Source organism: Capra hircus, chromosome 2 (genome assembly GCF_001704415.2).
Source record: "Capra hircus breed San Clemente chromosome 2, ASM170441v1, whole genome shotgun sequence".
NCBI lineage: Eukaryota > Metazoa > Chordata > Mammalia > Artiodactyla > Bovidae > Capra > Capra hircus.
Window position 1 is genome coordinate 6476664 of NC_030809.1, and position 13049 is coordinate 6489712.

Sequence of the window (13049 nt, forward strand, 5' to 3'; positions counted from 1 at the left end):
TGTCTGAGGTGAAACCGTACTTCAGAATGACTCAGAGTATGCATGGGGCCCCGAGTGCAAGTCCAGATTCTGTCTCCTAGAAGCAGATTACTCTCTGAACCTTGGTTTTCTTGGTCTGTAAAACCAGTACAATAATACAATACATAGAGACATAAAGTAGAATAGGGCTTGCTAGGGACTAGGGAAGGAGGAAATGGGGAGTTGTTTAATAGGTATAGAAGTTTAGTTTTGCGAAATGAAAAGTTTTGGAGATTGGCTGCACAATAGTGTGAATATTCTTGACATTACTGGACTGTATGTACACTTAAAAATGATTAAGATGGCTAATTTTTTGTTATGTGCATTTCCCCACAATTTTTTGTTTTTGCACACAACTTCATTTAAAATCCACCAGTTCTCAACCCACAAGTTTAAAAAAAAAAAAGTATAATAATAGTAACCTAGTTTAGTGGGGTCTGAGGGTTAGTTGAGACAATATAAAGTACCGCACTCCCACCCCCCGCCCCGTATTCATACCAATAGCTAATATTCACTAACTGGGTGCTTTGTGTCAGGTGTAATTCTAATGAATGCTCACAACAACCCTATGAGCTTACTGTTACTATTTCCATCATTTTACAAATGAAGGATGAAGGCATGGCATTTACATAATGTGCCCAAGATACTCAGCTAGTAAATGCTCAATAATTAATAGATTATATTGACAGTGTCATACAAAGAAATTATCTTTGTCATGGTAGAATGCAGTGTAAAAATTATTAGCATTTCATAGTACTGTAGAAATTCTGAGGAACCATAATATTTCAGCCAGGGGATCAGAGAAGACTTCGTAGAAGACATGAGCCTCGAAGAAAGCGTAAGATTTAGACTGGGATGGGGGTGGGGTCAAAATAGGCAGCCACAGTTGGGAAGGTCCGTCAGGTTTGCAAGAACAGGACAAATACCTCCCTTAGGCTGGCTGTAGCATAAGAGGCAGCAAGGGTGGAAGATAAACCACTAAAGACAGGCAGGCAGAGAGGAACTTTTAAAGTCAGACCAAGGACAGCTGGTGAAAATCCACTGAAAATGACTGAGGGAATGATGCTTAGAGGCATGCATGGCTCATGCAGGTAAGGTAGGGGGTGTATTTTTATTTTTATGGCCATACTGCACAGCCTGTGGGATCTTAGTTCCCTCTCCAGGGATTGAACCTGTGCCCCCTGGATTGGAAGCTCGGAGTCTTAACCTCTGGACTGCCAGGGAAGTCTGGGTAGGGAGTGTTTTGAGTTGGGAGTGTTTTGAGTTGAGTATGAGGCCTTTGCATCAATCAAAAAAAAAAAAAAAAAAAAAACCACCTGAGAGAAAATGTTGATGGTGGCAGTGGAGAGAAGGATTGGGCAAGGGAGACTCTAGAACTGATAACTGAAGAAGACAAGGGGAGAGGATCAAAGATGGTTCTAAGTAAGGAAACAGTTGACAAACAGAAAAGAGAAGACGGGATTTAACAAAGAGAAGATGTGAACTCAGTTTGTGATGGACTGGACTGAGAGGGCCAGTGGGGTACTTGGAGGAGATAACCAGATAGGCACTTGGAGACTTAAGTCTCAAGCTCAAAAAAAAAAAGAAAAAAAGGGACCCCCAGATCTAAGACCGAATTTGGCAGTCTGGATGAGACTACTAAGACTTTTCTATAGTATTTCAGGTTTCTGTAACACTTGAAATCATCTAAACTGATTGTAGGATCTTGACTGTGTTTTTCAAGGTCTTTTGGCCCTAGCATTCCTGGTGAGCCTGTCTGTTGCTTCTGTTTCCCTTAAGGTCATCCTTCCCCTCCCCCCCACCCAAAGGTAGCATTCTCTGCCCCTAGGAAGCCTTCGGGGGAGGTAGAGTTAATACTAACTCCCTTGCAGCTCACACTCTCTTCATCTTCGAAATTAGGGAGGGCATGGGGTTAAACCATGCAGTCATGAAATTAAAAGACGCTTACTCCTTGGAAGAAAAGTTATGACCAACCTAGATAGCATATTCAAAAGCAGGGACATTACTTTGCCCACTAAGGTCTGTCTAGTCAAGGCTATCATTTTTCCCGTGGTCATGTATGGATGTGAGAGTTGGACTGTGAAGAAGGCTGAGCCCCGAAGAATTGATGGGTTTGAACTGTGGTGTTGGAGAAGACTCTTGACAGTCCCTTGGACTGCAAGGAGATCCAACCAGTCCATTCTGAAGGAGATCAGCCCTGGGTGTTCTTTTAAGGGACTGATGCTGAAGCTGCAACTCTAGTACTTTGGCCACCTCATGCGAAGAGTTGACTCATTGGAAAAGACTCTGATGCTGGGAGGGATTTGGGGCAGGAGGAGACGGGGACGATCGAGGATGAGATGGCTGGATGGCATCACGGACTTGATGGACGTGAGTCTGAGTGAACTCCGGGAGATGGTGATGAACAGGGAGGCCTGGCGTGCTGCGATTCATGGGGTCGCAAAGAGTCGGACACGACTGAGCGACTGAACTGAACTGGGGTTAAACCACGTGTTCCCGACAACAGTGAATGCAAAGCCCACGTGATAAAGAGCACAGCTTGACCAGTGTGGCTGGGGCACAGAGGGTCAAGGAGAGGCCGAGGCCAGCACTGCAGGACCTTGTAGGCTCTGCCACAAGCAGTGGGAAAACGTGGAGGGCTGTAAAGGGGGGTGATGGAGAGGGGGTCTGCAACGTGATCAGACTTGCAGTTTCAAAAAGCCTATTCTGGTCAGTGCAGTGGAGAGCATGAATTGGAGGGGGTCCCGAGTGGACACAGGAAGACTGGTTGGGAAGGTCCTGATGCCTGCTGACCGACAGTCTCTGAGGCCTATTCATGCTTTCCTGTGTCCTCCTGTGAACGTGGATGTGAACTGCATAGATGTGGGAACTGGAGACTTGTTGTTCTGTTGTTTACTCTGACTCATCTCCTTTGTAAACAGTAAGGTTATTCAGGGTGGAGATTCAGTTTTGTGTTTTTTCCTTTGCTGTAAATCCCTGTGATACCAGAAGCACAATGGATATTCAGATGGAGAAGTGAGTGCTGAAGATCGCCCAGGCTGCCATCTTTAAATAGCCCCAAAGTAACATTTATTGACATTATTATGTCAATAATGGTTGATATTTTGGTCTGCATTTTTTGTTGTTGTTTAATCCATTTTGGGGAGGGGTGATCTACTGAGTCCTTATTTTCCCAATGGGAGCTTTGACCAGGTGATTTCTGTGTCCTTTTGACATACTTCCATCATCCACTGAGTATTCCCTTGCCTGCTATTTTTTAAAAATTATATATTAAAACAATTTATGTGTTTTTACTTTTGGCTGCACTGAGTCTTTGTTACTGTGCTCAGTCTTTCTCTAGTTGTGGTGAGTGGGGGCTACTCTTTGTTGTGGTGCGTGGGCTTTTATTTATTTATTTTGGCTGTGCTGGGTCTTCCTTGCTGCTCGGGCTTTACTTTTGGAGAGCGGGGCTCCTCTCCAGTTGCAGTGTGCGGGGTCTCCTTCTGGTGGCTTCTCTTGGTGCAGGGCCCCAGCTCTAGGGCTCCTGGGCTTCAGTAGCTGGGCACGTGGGCTCCATAGTTGTGGCGCACAGGCTTAGTTGCCCCATGGCATGTGGAATCTTCCCAAATCAGGGATCAAACCTAAGGGATCGAACCCATGTCTCCTGCATTGGTGGGGAGGTTCTTTACCACTGAGCCACGAGGGAAGCCCTCTGCTTTTGATTTCTAGACATTTGGAGGGAGGCTTAAGATATTGCAGAGAAAAGTCTAGATATCTCAACCATGACTACTCAAAGTGTGGTCGGTGGAATCACCTGGGAGCTTATTGGAAATGAAAAAAATCTCAGGATCCACCCCAGACCCACTGAATCCTATCTGTATTTTAACATGATCCTCAGGGGATTCCCACCCTTATTACAGTTGAAGAAGTACCTGGGTATCTTAAGCAACGTCGCTCTGCCTTCCTGCAGGTAATATCCACACCTCAGGCATGTATCACATGCCATCATCCCATCTGGTGTGGAGTCTGTGTCTGTGGGTTTCTTTGCCTGCCAGGCTGAGGGTTCCTGGAAGGTAGGGGCAGAGCACTGTGGTTGGCCCTGCATCTCTCATAGCCTCGAGCACAATGACAGGAAGCAGAAGACCAGAGTTTCAGTCTTGGATCTGATACTTATGAGCTTTGGGTATTGTATCTTCTGTGAGTGAATTTTCCATCTTCCCAAAGGACCCATCCCACATCTGACTGCTAAAAAGCTGGAGATGGTGGCTGTACACAGTTTATTTACAGGCTTCATCTATAGGAAGAGGCGGTTGGATAGAAAGAGGAAAGTGATAATAAATTCCAGAGTGGATGATGCCAGGGCACATAAGAAACGTGAGCTGAAGTTACCGCAAAAAAGCTGCCCTAAGAGTGAGCCCCAAGGCAGACGGAAATGCTATGAAGCAGGCACTAGGCCCACTCCCATTTTTAACGAGTAAGCAAATGACTCAGAGGTTAAGGGACTTGCCCAAGCTCCCAGGAGTTCCCAAGCTTCTGCAAGCTCAGTCGTTAAGTGGTGTCCTACTTTTTGCGACCCCAGGGACTATAGCCTGCCAAGCTCCTCTGACAGTGGGATTTCCCAGGCAAGAATACTGGAGTGGACTGCCGTTTCCTTCTCCAGGGGATCTTCCTGACCCAGGGATCGAAGCCGTGTATCCTGCATTGGCAGGTGGATTCTTTACCACTGAGCCACCCAGGAAGCCTCTTTTTGCTTCACAAGCTCTTACGAGTTAGCTATTTCAGGAAACAAGTGTCCAGGAGGCTCAGCCCAGGGCCGCTGGAAGGCCAGGGACAGTGAGAGACTGAGACTCAGGACAGATGCACAGACCTGCTCCCAGGGCTTTTTCAGAAGCTTCCAGCTTTGCCTCAAGTTTCCTATTGGCTTAAAAAGCAAGCCAGCTTCATCGTGGGAGAAGCACAACAGGGGCCTTGTGCCCTGCAGACTTCCTCTGTAGCTCAGGCCACAACAGAGCGGTGAGGAACGCATTGCCTGGGCCTGGATGTGTTCCAGGGCTCAGGATCTCCCAGGGGCCGCCAAACTCAGGCACTGCTTCTTCACTCAGAAACCCTGAGCTCAAGATGATGTATGGCCTGCCTAGAGGGACCAGGTCTGGAGTCCTCAGAGCCCTGCCCCCAGATCAGCCAGGAACAGGGAAGACCAGAGCGTTTGAGAAGAGATGAGGGGCGGGGAAGAGATCTTCCTACACGGTATGGAAGTCATGTCTGCCTTAGCCAAATGTGATGCCGTGTGCCAACTGTTCCGCACGTGTGACTCACAGTGGAGTGGGTAAGATCTGAGTCAGTCTGGTATTTTTCAACTCAGAAAAGGCTGAGAGGTTCAGATGTGAGGGAAGGGACTCAAAGCAAAGGTCTGCCAGCTACTGTCAAATGTACTGCACCTTAGCTCTGGGGCTCTGAAGTCTTGAGTTTCCGCAAGAGGTCTGTCCACATGGGCTTAGAATCACACCCCAGTTAGCCTCCCCCATTAGCCGGTGCCCATCAATGTGCTCCTGCTGTACTCTGCTCAGCTGTGTCCAACCCTTTGTGACCCCATTGACTGAAGCCCACCAGGCTCCTCTGTCTGCGGAATTTTCCAGGCAACAATACTGGAGTGGGTTGCCGTTTCCTCCTCCAGTAGATCTTCCCGACCCAGGGATCGAACCCGCGTCTCCTGCAACTACTGAATCAAAAGGGGGATTCTTTACCTACTGAGTCACCTGGGAAGCCTATCCCTATTGATAAATGATTATTAATTTGCAAAAGAATTCTCCCTCTGGTCCCTAATGCCCCATTCAGAGTTCAGCATTTCTCTTCATTTTAATTTTTATTTTTCTCCAGTTTACGAAGGGCTTGGTGGTTTCTCTCTGTTCTTCCTCACCTTGTTCACTGAAATCCCGATTGGTGGTTCTGTCAGCAGAACTACAAAACCAAGAAGGCAACAGCGTTTTAGAACTTTCTTTGCACCACTCAAAGAGGGTAAAGGCACGTGGAGGGGATGTGAAAGGGGAGGTGGGGTCTGGAGCCACGCAGGATTGTGTTCATTCACTCAATGTCTGACTCTGCGACCCCGTAGACTGTAGCCCGCCAGGCTCCTCAGTCCATGGGATTTTTCAGGCAACACTGGAGTGGGTTGCCATTTCCTCCTCCAGGGGATCTTCCCAGCCCAGGGATCGAACCTGCGTCTCCTGCGTTGGCAGGCAGATTCTTTACCTCTGAGCCACCTGGGAAGCCTGGAGCCACACAGACCAGTCCAGATCCCCGCCCTGTCACTATTAGTGGTGCAACCCTGAACAGATCACTCATCTGTAAAATGGGACCATAATGCCAATCCGTGAAGAAAAAGATAAGCAATGAATGGAAATTTGATGCCGGACATGTGGTGGGCTCTCAATTTATGGTCAGAAACATCACCATGATTATTACTCATAGCTTGGTTAGACAGCAGGCATCTCACATGGCAGCGGACACTACTTGGATGTTTTGTCTGAAGCCACGTAGCTGCCACCTCTAGTGGGACCTGCCTCTCCAACTTCCAAATTCCAGTTTCTCTCTGGGAATCAGGGAGGAGGAGCTGGGTTTGGAGCATGTATAATGTCTTTTGCCCAACAGTAACACTCACAAAAGCTCCTATTTATTGAGCAGTTACTCTGGGCTAACCAGTATTAACATATATCAACTCATTTTCTCCTCATAGTTACCCTGTGAGATAAGCACCATTATAATACTTGCATTTTCACAGGGAAAGAAGCAGTTCAGACAGGTTAAATGACTTGCAAGTTCCCATAATACTAACAGGTAACAACTGAATAATAAGAATGGTGGTTTCTGTGTAGCAGGCACATATATGCTCAGGACTTTTTTGTGTGGTTGTACAGGTTGTTCACAAGAGAGCCTCCCCACAGGAGCAGGTTTGGGCTGAAACTCCATCCCTGCTGTTTCCCAAGTTCTGGACCCAAGTGCAAGGCTACATCTATCTGGAGGAAGAACACCTTTCCCTAATTTGACAAAGATACCATTTAAGCTGTCAGAGGCCCTGTTAATTTTTTACGTATATTACCTACTCTAATCCTCAAAAAGCTCTGTGGGCTATATTCCTACCCTTATTTTATAGATGAGGAAATCCAGGCCTAGAGAGTTCAGGGCACTTGGCAAAGTCACTTTGTGAGTGATAAAGCTAGGATTTGAGCCTGATACCCAAGCCCGTGCTTGAAACCAGTAGGCCATTATCCTGGCTTCACCTCTAAGTGCTCAACAGGTGAATGAAAGAAGAAAATACATAATCATCTGACTTTTACCCTAAAAAAACATGGCAGTTCTTATGAGGCCCCAGGGCCATCAAGGCCCTTCATAAAGTCATAGAAAGGTCAATCGATCAGGAATTTGGAGCACTGTCTTTCTGTGCTCCAGACCCTGAGACTTTATGCTCGTTAACCATTTCAGTAGCTAATTTCCTCATCTCAAAGTAAGAGTAATATTATGAAGGAACATTTCTCGTAGTTGCTGCAAAGCATGTGTGTGTATGTGATAGTCTTCATAATCAGCCCGGGAGAAAGGTGTTAGCATCACCCTTTAGCTCTAGGAGGTGGGTGACATGCTCAGGGTCACACAGCGAGTAGGGCAGAGTGGAGACGGAAACCAGGGCTCCTGACTCCCAGCCTCACGCTCAGTCCTTGCTAAGTACCTTACAACCTGCCGGCTACCCGGTGACCCAGACCTCACACAGCACGCATGCAAATCAGATGGCACTGGAAGGGGACGTTAATCATGTGACCACACTCGGGTGGTTCAGAAGATGAGGTGGGAAGGAGCACACCAGGAGCAGCCTTTGCTTGGCTCCCACGCCTGAAAACAAAACTGCCGCTTTTGTGGGTGCTGGGGCTGCCTGGGTTACAGCCTGGGATAATGTAAGGCTTTTCCAGAGCTGCCTTAGGAGGGGAGGACGACCTGGGTGCATTTGAGAGCAGTGCCCATTTGACAGGGCTCAGTCGTCCCCACCTCCCTGGCTGTGACTGGGCTCAAAGGAAATAGCATCTGTGGAAGCACTTTGCAGAGAGGTGTGGTCCAAGTGCAGAGGGCTATTGTTTTTCCTTCCCACCCCCCCGCTCCCCGCAACCCCTGGGATCTCAGGAGGCTGATTCCATCTGTGTTCAAATGACAGACTTGCCCATCCTGTGATAAAATGCCGGCTACTGTCCCCACCCTGGCTGGGTGCTTTCCAAAACGAAAACACGCACACACACGTGTCCTCTGGCCTTGCCTTCCCAACAATGCACCACTATCTCCAGCTCTGCAGACCTGCTCTGTGCAGGCTGGCAAAACCGCCCCCCGCCAGCCCCCATTTGGGGCTGTGGGCCTACTACTTCTTAAGTGGGGCAGCTCCTGAGGATGACAGGGGAGGAAGAAAGATACAGACATACAGACCTTCCAGCGATTGCCACACTCGTTGCATAAGACAAAGGTCGTCATGGGCTCATCAGCGCTGCGTGTCTGCACCTGAGAGAAAAGAGAGCGGGCCCACTCGTGACATCACCCCCCTGCTCTTGGACCTGCCATGGCTCCCACTATAGAAGTAGGTCAAATCACAGAGGTGGGCGCCGTTATTCCCACGCCACTTTGGCAGTGCCCTCATCACTGAGCTCTCCACTGGGTGTGCATATGTTTTCCTCTCTCCTCGCAGGCCTATCGGCTCCCTTCCAGGATCTCACTGGCTCAGCCTGACCTCTGCACTCTTCTTGTTGATCATTCTGAACTGACTGATCTCTCTTCTCTTGCTTCAAGACTCATCTCCTACAGGAAAAATGAACACATCCTATTGGATGTACCTCTCGGATCAGAACTGAGTGAGCTGGAAGCACGCTTAGGGATCATTCTATTTCTTCTTCATTTTACAGGTGGAAGAGCGGAAGCCCGGAGAGGAAAGAGGATTTGAAGGTCATGGGGGATATTCAGTGTTGTTTTCTGGTCTCTTATCCGTTTAACTAGACCCTTCAGGTGCAGAAACCAGGTCTGCCCCAGCAAATCCCGGGCATTTCTGGATTTAACAACTGCTGTTCTGATTTTCTGCAGCCCACCCTGGACGGCTATGACATGTAGCAAGTTGTGGCTTTGCAGACTCTTAGCTGTGAATGGTGTCAGCTGGTATCTGTGGGGTGGGAGGGAGTCCCTGGCTAATGAGCATGCCCAGCTGCGGGCCAGGAGGACACAGCACAACACGGCCTTGTCACTGCAGAGCAGTGACACCCCAGGAGAGAGAATTCTGCAGAGAGCAGGAACCTGCACCACATCTTTGGATTCTGGCATGGGAATTCTCCAAGGACTCCTGGAAGGCAGGGCTGACTGCTATATTTCTGCTGCAGCCACATGTCCCCAGGGGCAAGGTGCTTGCTTGACAAGCAGATGGGGGAATGAATGGAGTTCTAGAATAACAGAGCACTAATCCAAATCCAAGAATATTGGTGCCTCAAGGGCATGTGTAACCCAGAAACAGGAGGCCAGGCCAGGGCAGTGGTCTTCACCCTCAAGGCTCAGGGCTCAGGCCCATAGGGTTTACCACCAAGTTGGCTGGACTGGAGGCAGAAAGGTCTGGATCTGGGCTTATTATTCTCTCTGCCACTAACCCTCTTTGCTGCTTTAGACAAAGCCTGTCCCCTCTGGACCTCAGTCTCCCTGTGTGTGAATTGAGGAAGCAGAGTTTTTATTGCCAAGTTCTCTTCCAACCATCTGTAACTCTGCAGAAGTTCTGTGCCCCCTGTAGGTCTGGTCCTTCTTATGCTGGCTGCAGGACAGATCTGGTCGCACCTCACATAGATCTGGGTGCTTCTCTCTGGGTGCTTCTCTCTGCATCTTTTCTAGAAGCCACAGATGTATCATGCTGGTGAACCAAGACGTGCCCCTCTCCGCAGCCTAGCGTTACAGCCCCTTCTCCCTGCTGGCTTGCCCCTCAGCTCTTTCTGGTCCCCCGACCCCACGCCATACCTGGTTATAGGTGCAGTTCTTCTTCTTGCATTTGCTGCACTGGAAGAGGTCGGTGGTGGTGCCGCCTGTCTTGGCCATCTGGTGCTCACGGATGGCCTCTTGGGTCATGGCATTCCTCAGTTCCCTCAGCTCATCACTGGCCATTTCCTGGAGAAAAAGGAGTGTGCCCTTCAGGGCTAGGGAGCCCCCAGGAGCCCTACCCCACACCTGGGTTTCAGGGAGCTTGAACAGAGGGAGGGGGACATTCTGGACTGGAGGGAAGCCTGGCCCTGTCCTGGCTGGGGCAAGGCTTTACCAGAGGAGTCCCCGTTCTGCCTCTGGGTGGCAGGTCAAACCCCAGGCTCTGACCAGGCCAAGTACAGTAGGGCAAGTACAGGAGAATACGAGACAGACAGCATCCGCCCAGAGTCAACAGTCTCGTACATTTCCTCAGCTCTGGCGCTCACAGCGCCAGCCAAGGACCTCAGGAACCTGCCTGAACCTTCCTGCTTAAGCTTATTTGACCACTGACCCTGTGATCTGTGATGTTCCCCTTGTCCTTCCAGGCTGGACTTGACTGAAAGCCTGTCTGAGCTGTGATCATTGTTCAGCCAGGCCAATCTGCCTGGTGGGAACCTTGGCCTCAACTCTCTATAACTTACTGCGGCTACCCCACCCAAGCAGGACCTGAGGCTCCTGAGGTTCACACCACTGACTGCTCAACTGTGATTGCATCATGGAACATCTTTTTCTATAACGTTCCTATAGAATAGAGCCTCCCATCTCTTGTCAGCTCCCTGTAGACACCCAGTCTCTGCATTATTCAGGTCCTCCCCTTTTGTTTTGTTTATCTCCCTAGACATCTGACTTGCCTTGACCTTCTTCCAGAAGAGAGGGAGACACTCAAGCTGGAGAGAGCTCTAGTTAGCCTCGGTTTAGGGGGAGGAAGATGGCTGAAGCTAATTTTTTGTTTTTGGCTTCAGCACATAGCATGTAGAATCTTAGTTCCCTGCCCAGGGATGGAATCCATGCTCCCTGAAGTGGAAGTGTGGAGTGCTAACCACTGGACTGCCAGGGAATTCCCGGAACCTAATGTTAAAAGAGAATCTAGGGAGTTCCTTGGTGGTCCACTGGTTAGGACTTGGTGCTTTCACTGCTGTGGACAAGGTTCATTCCTCGGGAAGCTGAGATCCTACACACCTTGTGGCAGTTACCAAATTTAAAAAAAAAAGGAGGATTTGGCACTGGCTAAACATTTTAATTACTACCATTTAGCCTGACCCCTTAAACCGTGGAGAACAGAGTTGGTACAAAGGTCAAACAATTTTTGTGTGCTGATTTCTGCATTATAACCAATTGTGTTTCCTGATAAAATGCAGATTCCTATGAATCCAAAACTCTAGGGCAGGCCCAGGAATATGCATTTTTACTAGTGCCCCCAAGTTATCCTGTGTACATGAATGCTTAACTCCTACTGTGTCGAATGCAAGGATTAGGTCCTAACCAATGGCAGGGGTATATACAAAACAAGTCATCATGCTCAGTTGTATCCGACTCTTTGCAACCCCGCAGACCGTAGCCTGCCAGGCTCTTCTGTCCATAGGATTTCCCAGGTAAGAAAACTGGAATGGGTTGCCATTTCCTTCTCCAGAGGCTCTTTCTGACCCAGGGATCGAACCCACAGTTTCCGCAGCTCCTGCCTGCAGGTGGATTCTTTCCTGCTGAGCCACTAGGAAAGCCCACAAGTCAACCTCAGGCTGTATCAGCAAAAAGCAGCTGACTTTAATGTTGGGGGACTTTCCAGAGCATAATATATTTGTTCTTTCAAAGGGTATTGGATATGAATCCCTTGAATGCCTTTCATAGCACTGACATGCTGGCAAACTGGCTTTGGCCACAGCGGGTGGCTGATTTGTAGCATCTACCAATTTCCGTGGTGTAAACAATCCCACCACAGCCTCTCAAGCTACTAATGTGAGGAACTGAATGCAGAGTTGGGAATAGCTACACACAATCGTCTCTCTGGAGCTGGGAGGCACGGACAGTCCACCACCGCCCCTAAGCCCTGTGGACTAAGATAAGATTTGGTTCCTGTCTCCAGGTAATGATATCTAGTCAAAGAGCCAAGCATTCACCTAAGATTGCAAGATAGTGTTGTTGTTCAGTTGCTCAGTGGTGTCTGACTCTGCGACCCCATGGACTGCAGCAAACCAGGCTTCCCTGTCCTTCACTACTTCTAGAGTTGGCTCAGACTCGTCCATTGAGTCGGTGATGCCATCCAACCATGTCATCCTTTGTCACCCCCTTCTCCTCCTGCCCTCAATCTTTCCCAGCATCAGGGTCTTTGGAACTAAAGCAAAGGCCTGCAAAGTGCAGGAAAAGCCTGACTAGTGGCTAACTGCCTGGGGGCAGGGAGGCTCATCAAATAAATTGACACCTTCACCAGACTTGAAAGATAAGCACAACTTCCCAAGGGGCATGGCACATTCCAGAGGAAGAAAATAATAGATGTGGGAGATCAGAGGACAAGACTAACATGTTTGGGGAAGGGTATTTCGGGTGGGTTCAAGGTGAGGAATGTGGGAGACCAGGCCAGGGTCAGACTGTTCCAGCTAAGAAACAGACCAGGAAATCAACAAAACTTCAATTAAAAGAGAGAGAGAGAACAGGAAAAAAAAATCTACCCACTCACCAATCCATTTACCTATCTTTGCCTGCCTTATTTAGGAAGCACATCAAAGACACATGGAGTCAGTACAGTTCAGTTCAGTTCAGTCGCTCAGTCGTGTCCAACTCTTTGCGAGCCCATGAATCGCAGCACACCAGGCCTCCCTGTCCATCACCAACTCCCGGACTTCACTCAGACTCACATCCATCGAGTCAGTGATGCCATCCAGCCATCTCATCCTCTGTCGTCCCCTTCTCCTCCTGCCCTCAATCCCTCCCAGCATCAGGGTTTTTTCCGAGTCAGCTCTTCACATGAGGTGGCCAAAGTACTGGAGTTTCAGCTTTAGCATCATTCCTTCCAAAGAAATCCCAGGGTTGATCCCCTTCAGAAT

At 48.8% G+C, this 13049-nt stretch overlaps 1 protein-coding gene across 2 annotated transcripts in view; it reads right to left on the reverse strand.

Moving 5' to 3' along the window:
- The window catches only part of TCEA3 (transcription elongation factor A3), a 46867-nt gene continuing 39659 nt past the window's right edge, over positions 5842-13049 (reverse strand). For both annotated transcript variants that reach the window (XM_018055597.1, XM_018055592.1), the window contains exons 9-11: positions 10012-10158; positions 8458-8529; positions 5842-5955 (exon numbers count right to left, since the gene is read on the reverse strand). In XM_018055597.1, coding sequence (XP_017911086.1) covers positions 5947-5955; positions 8458-8529; positions 10012-10158 — 228 coding nt within the window. In that variant the 3' untranslated portion in view covers positions 5842-5946. The remainder of the gene's footprint in view (positions 5956-8457; positions 8530-10011; positions 10159-13049) is intronic.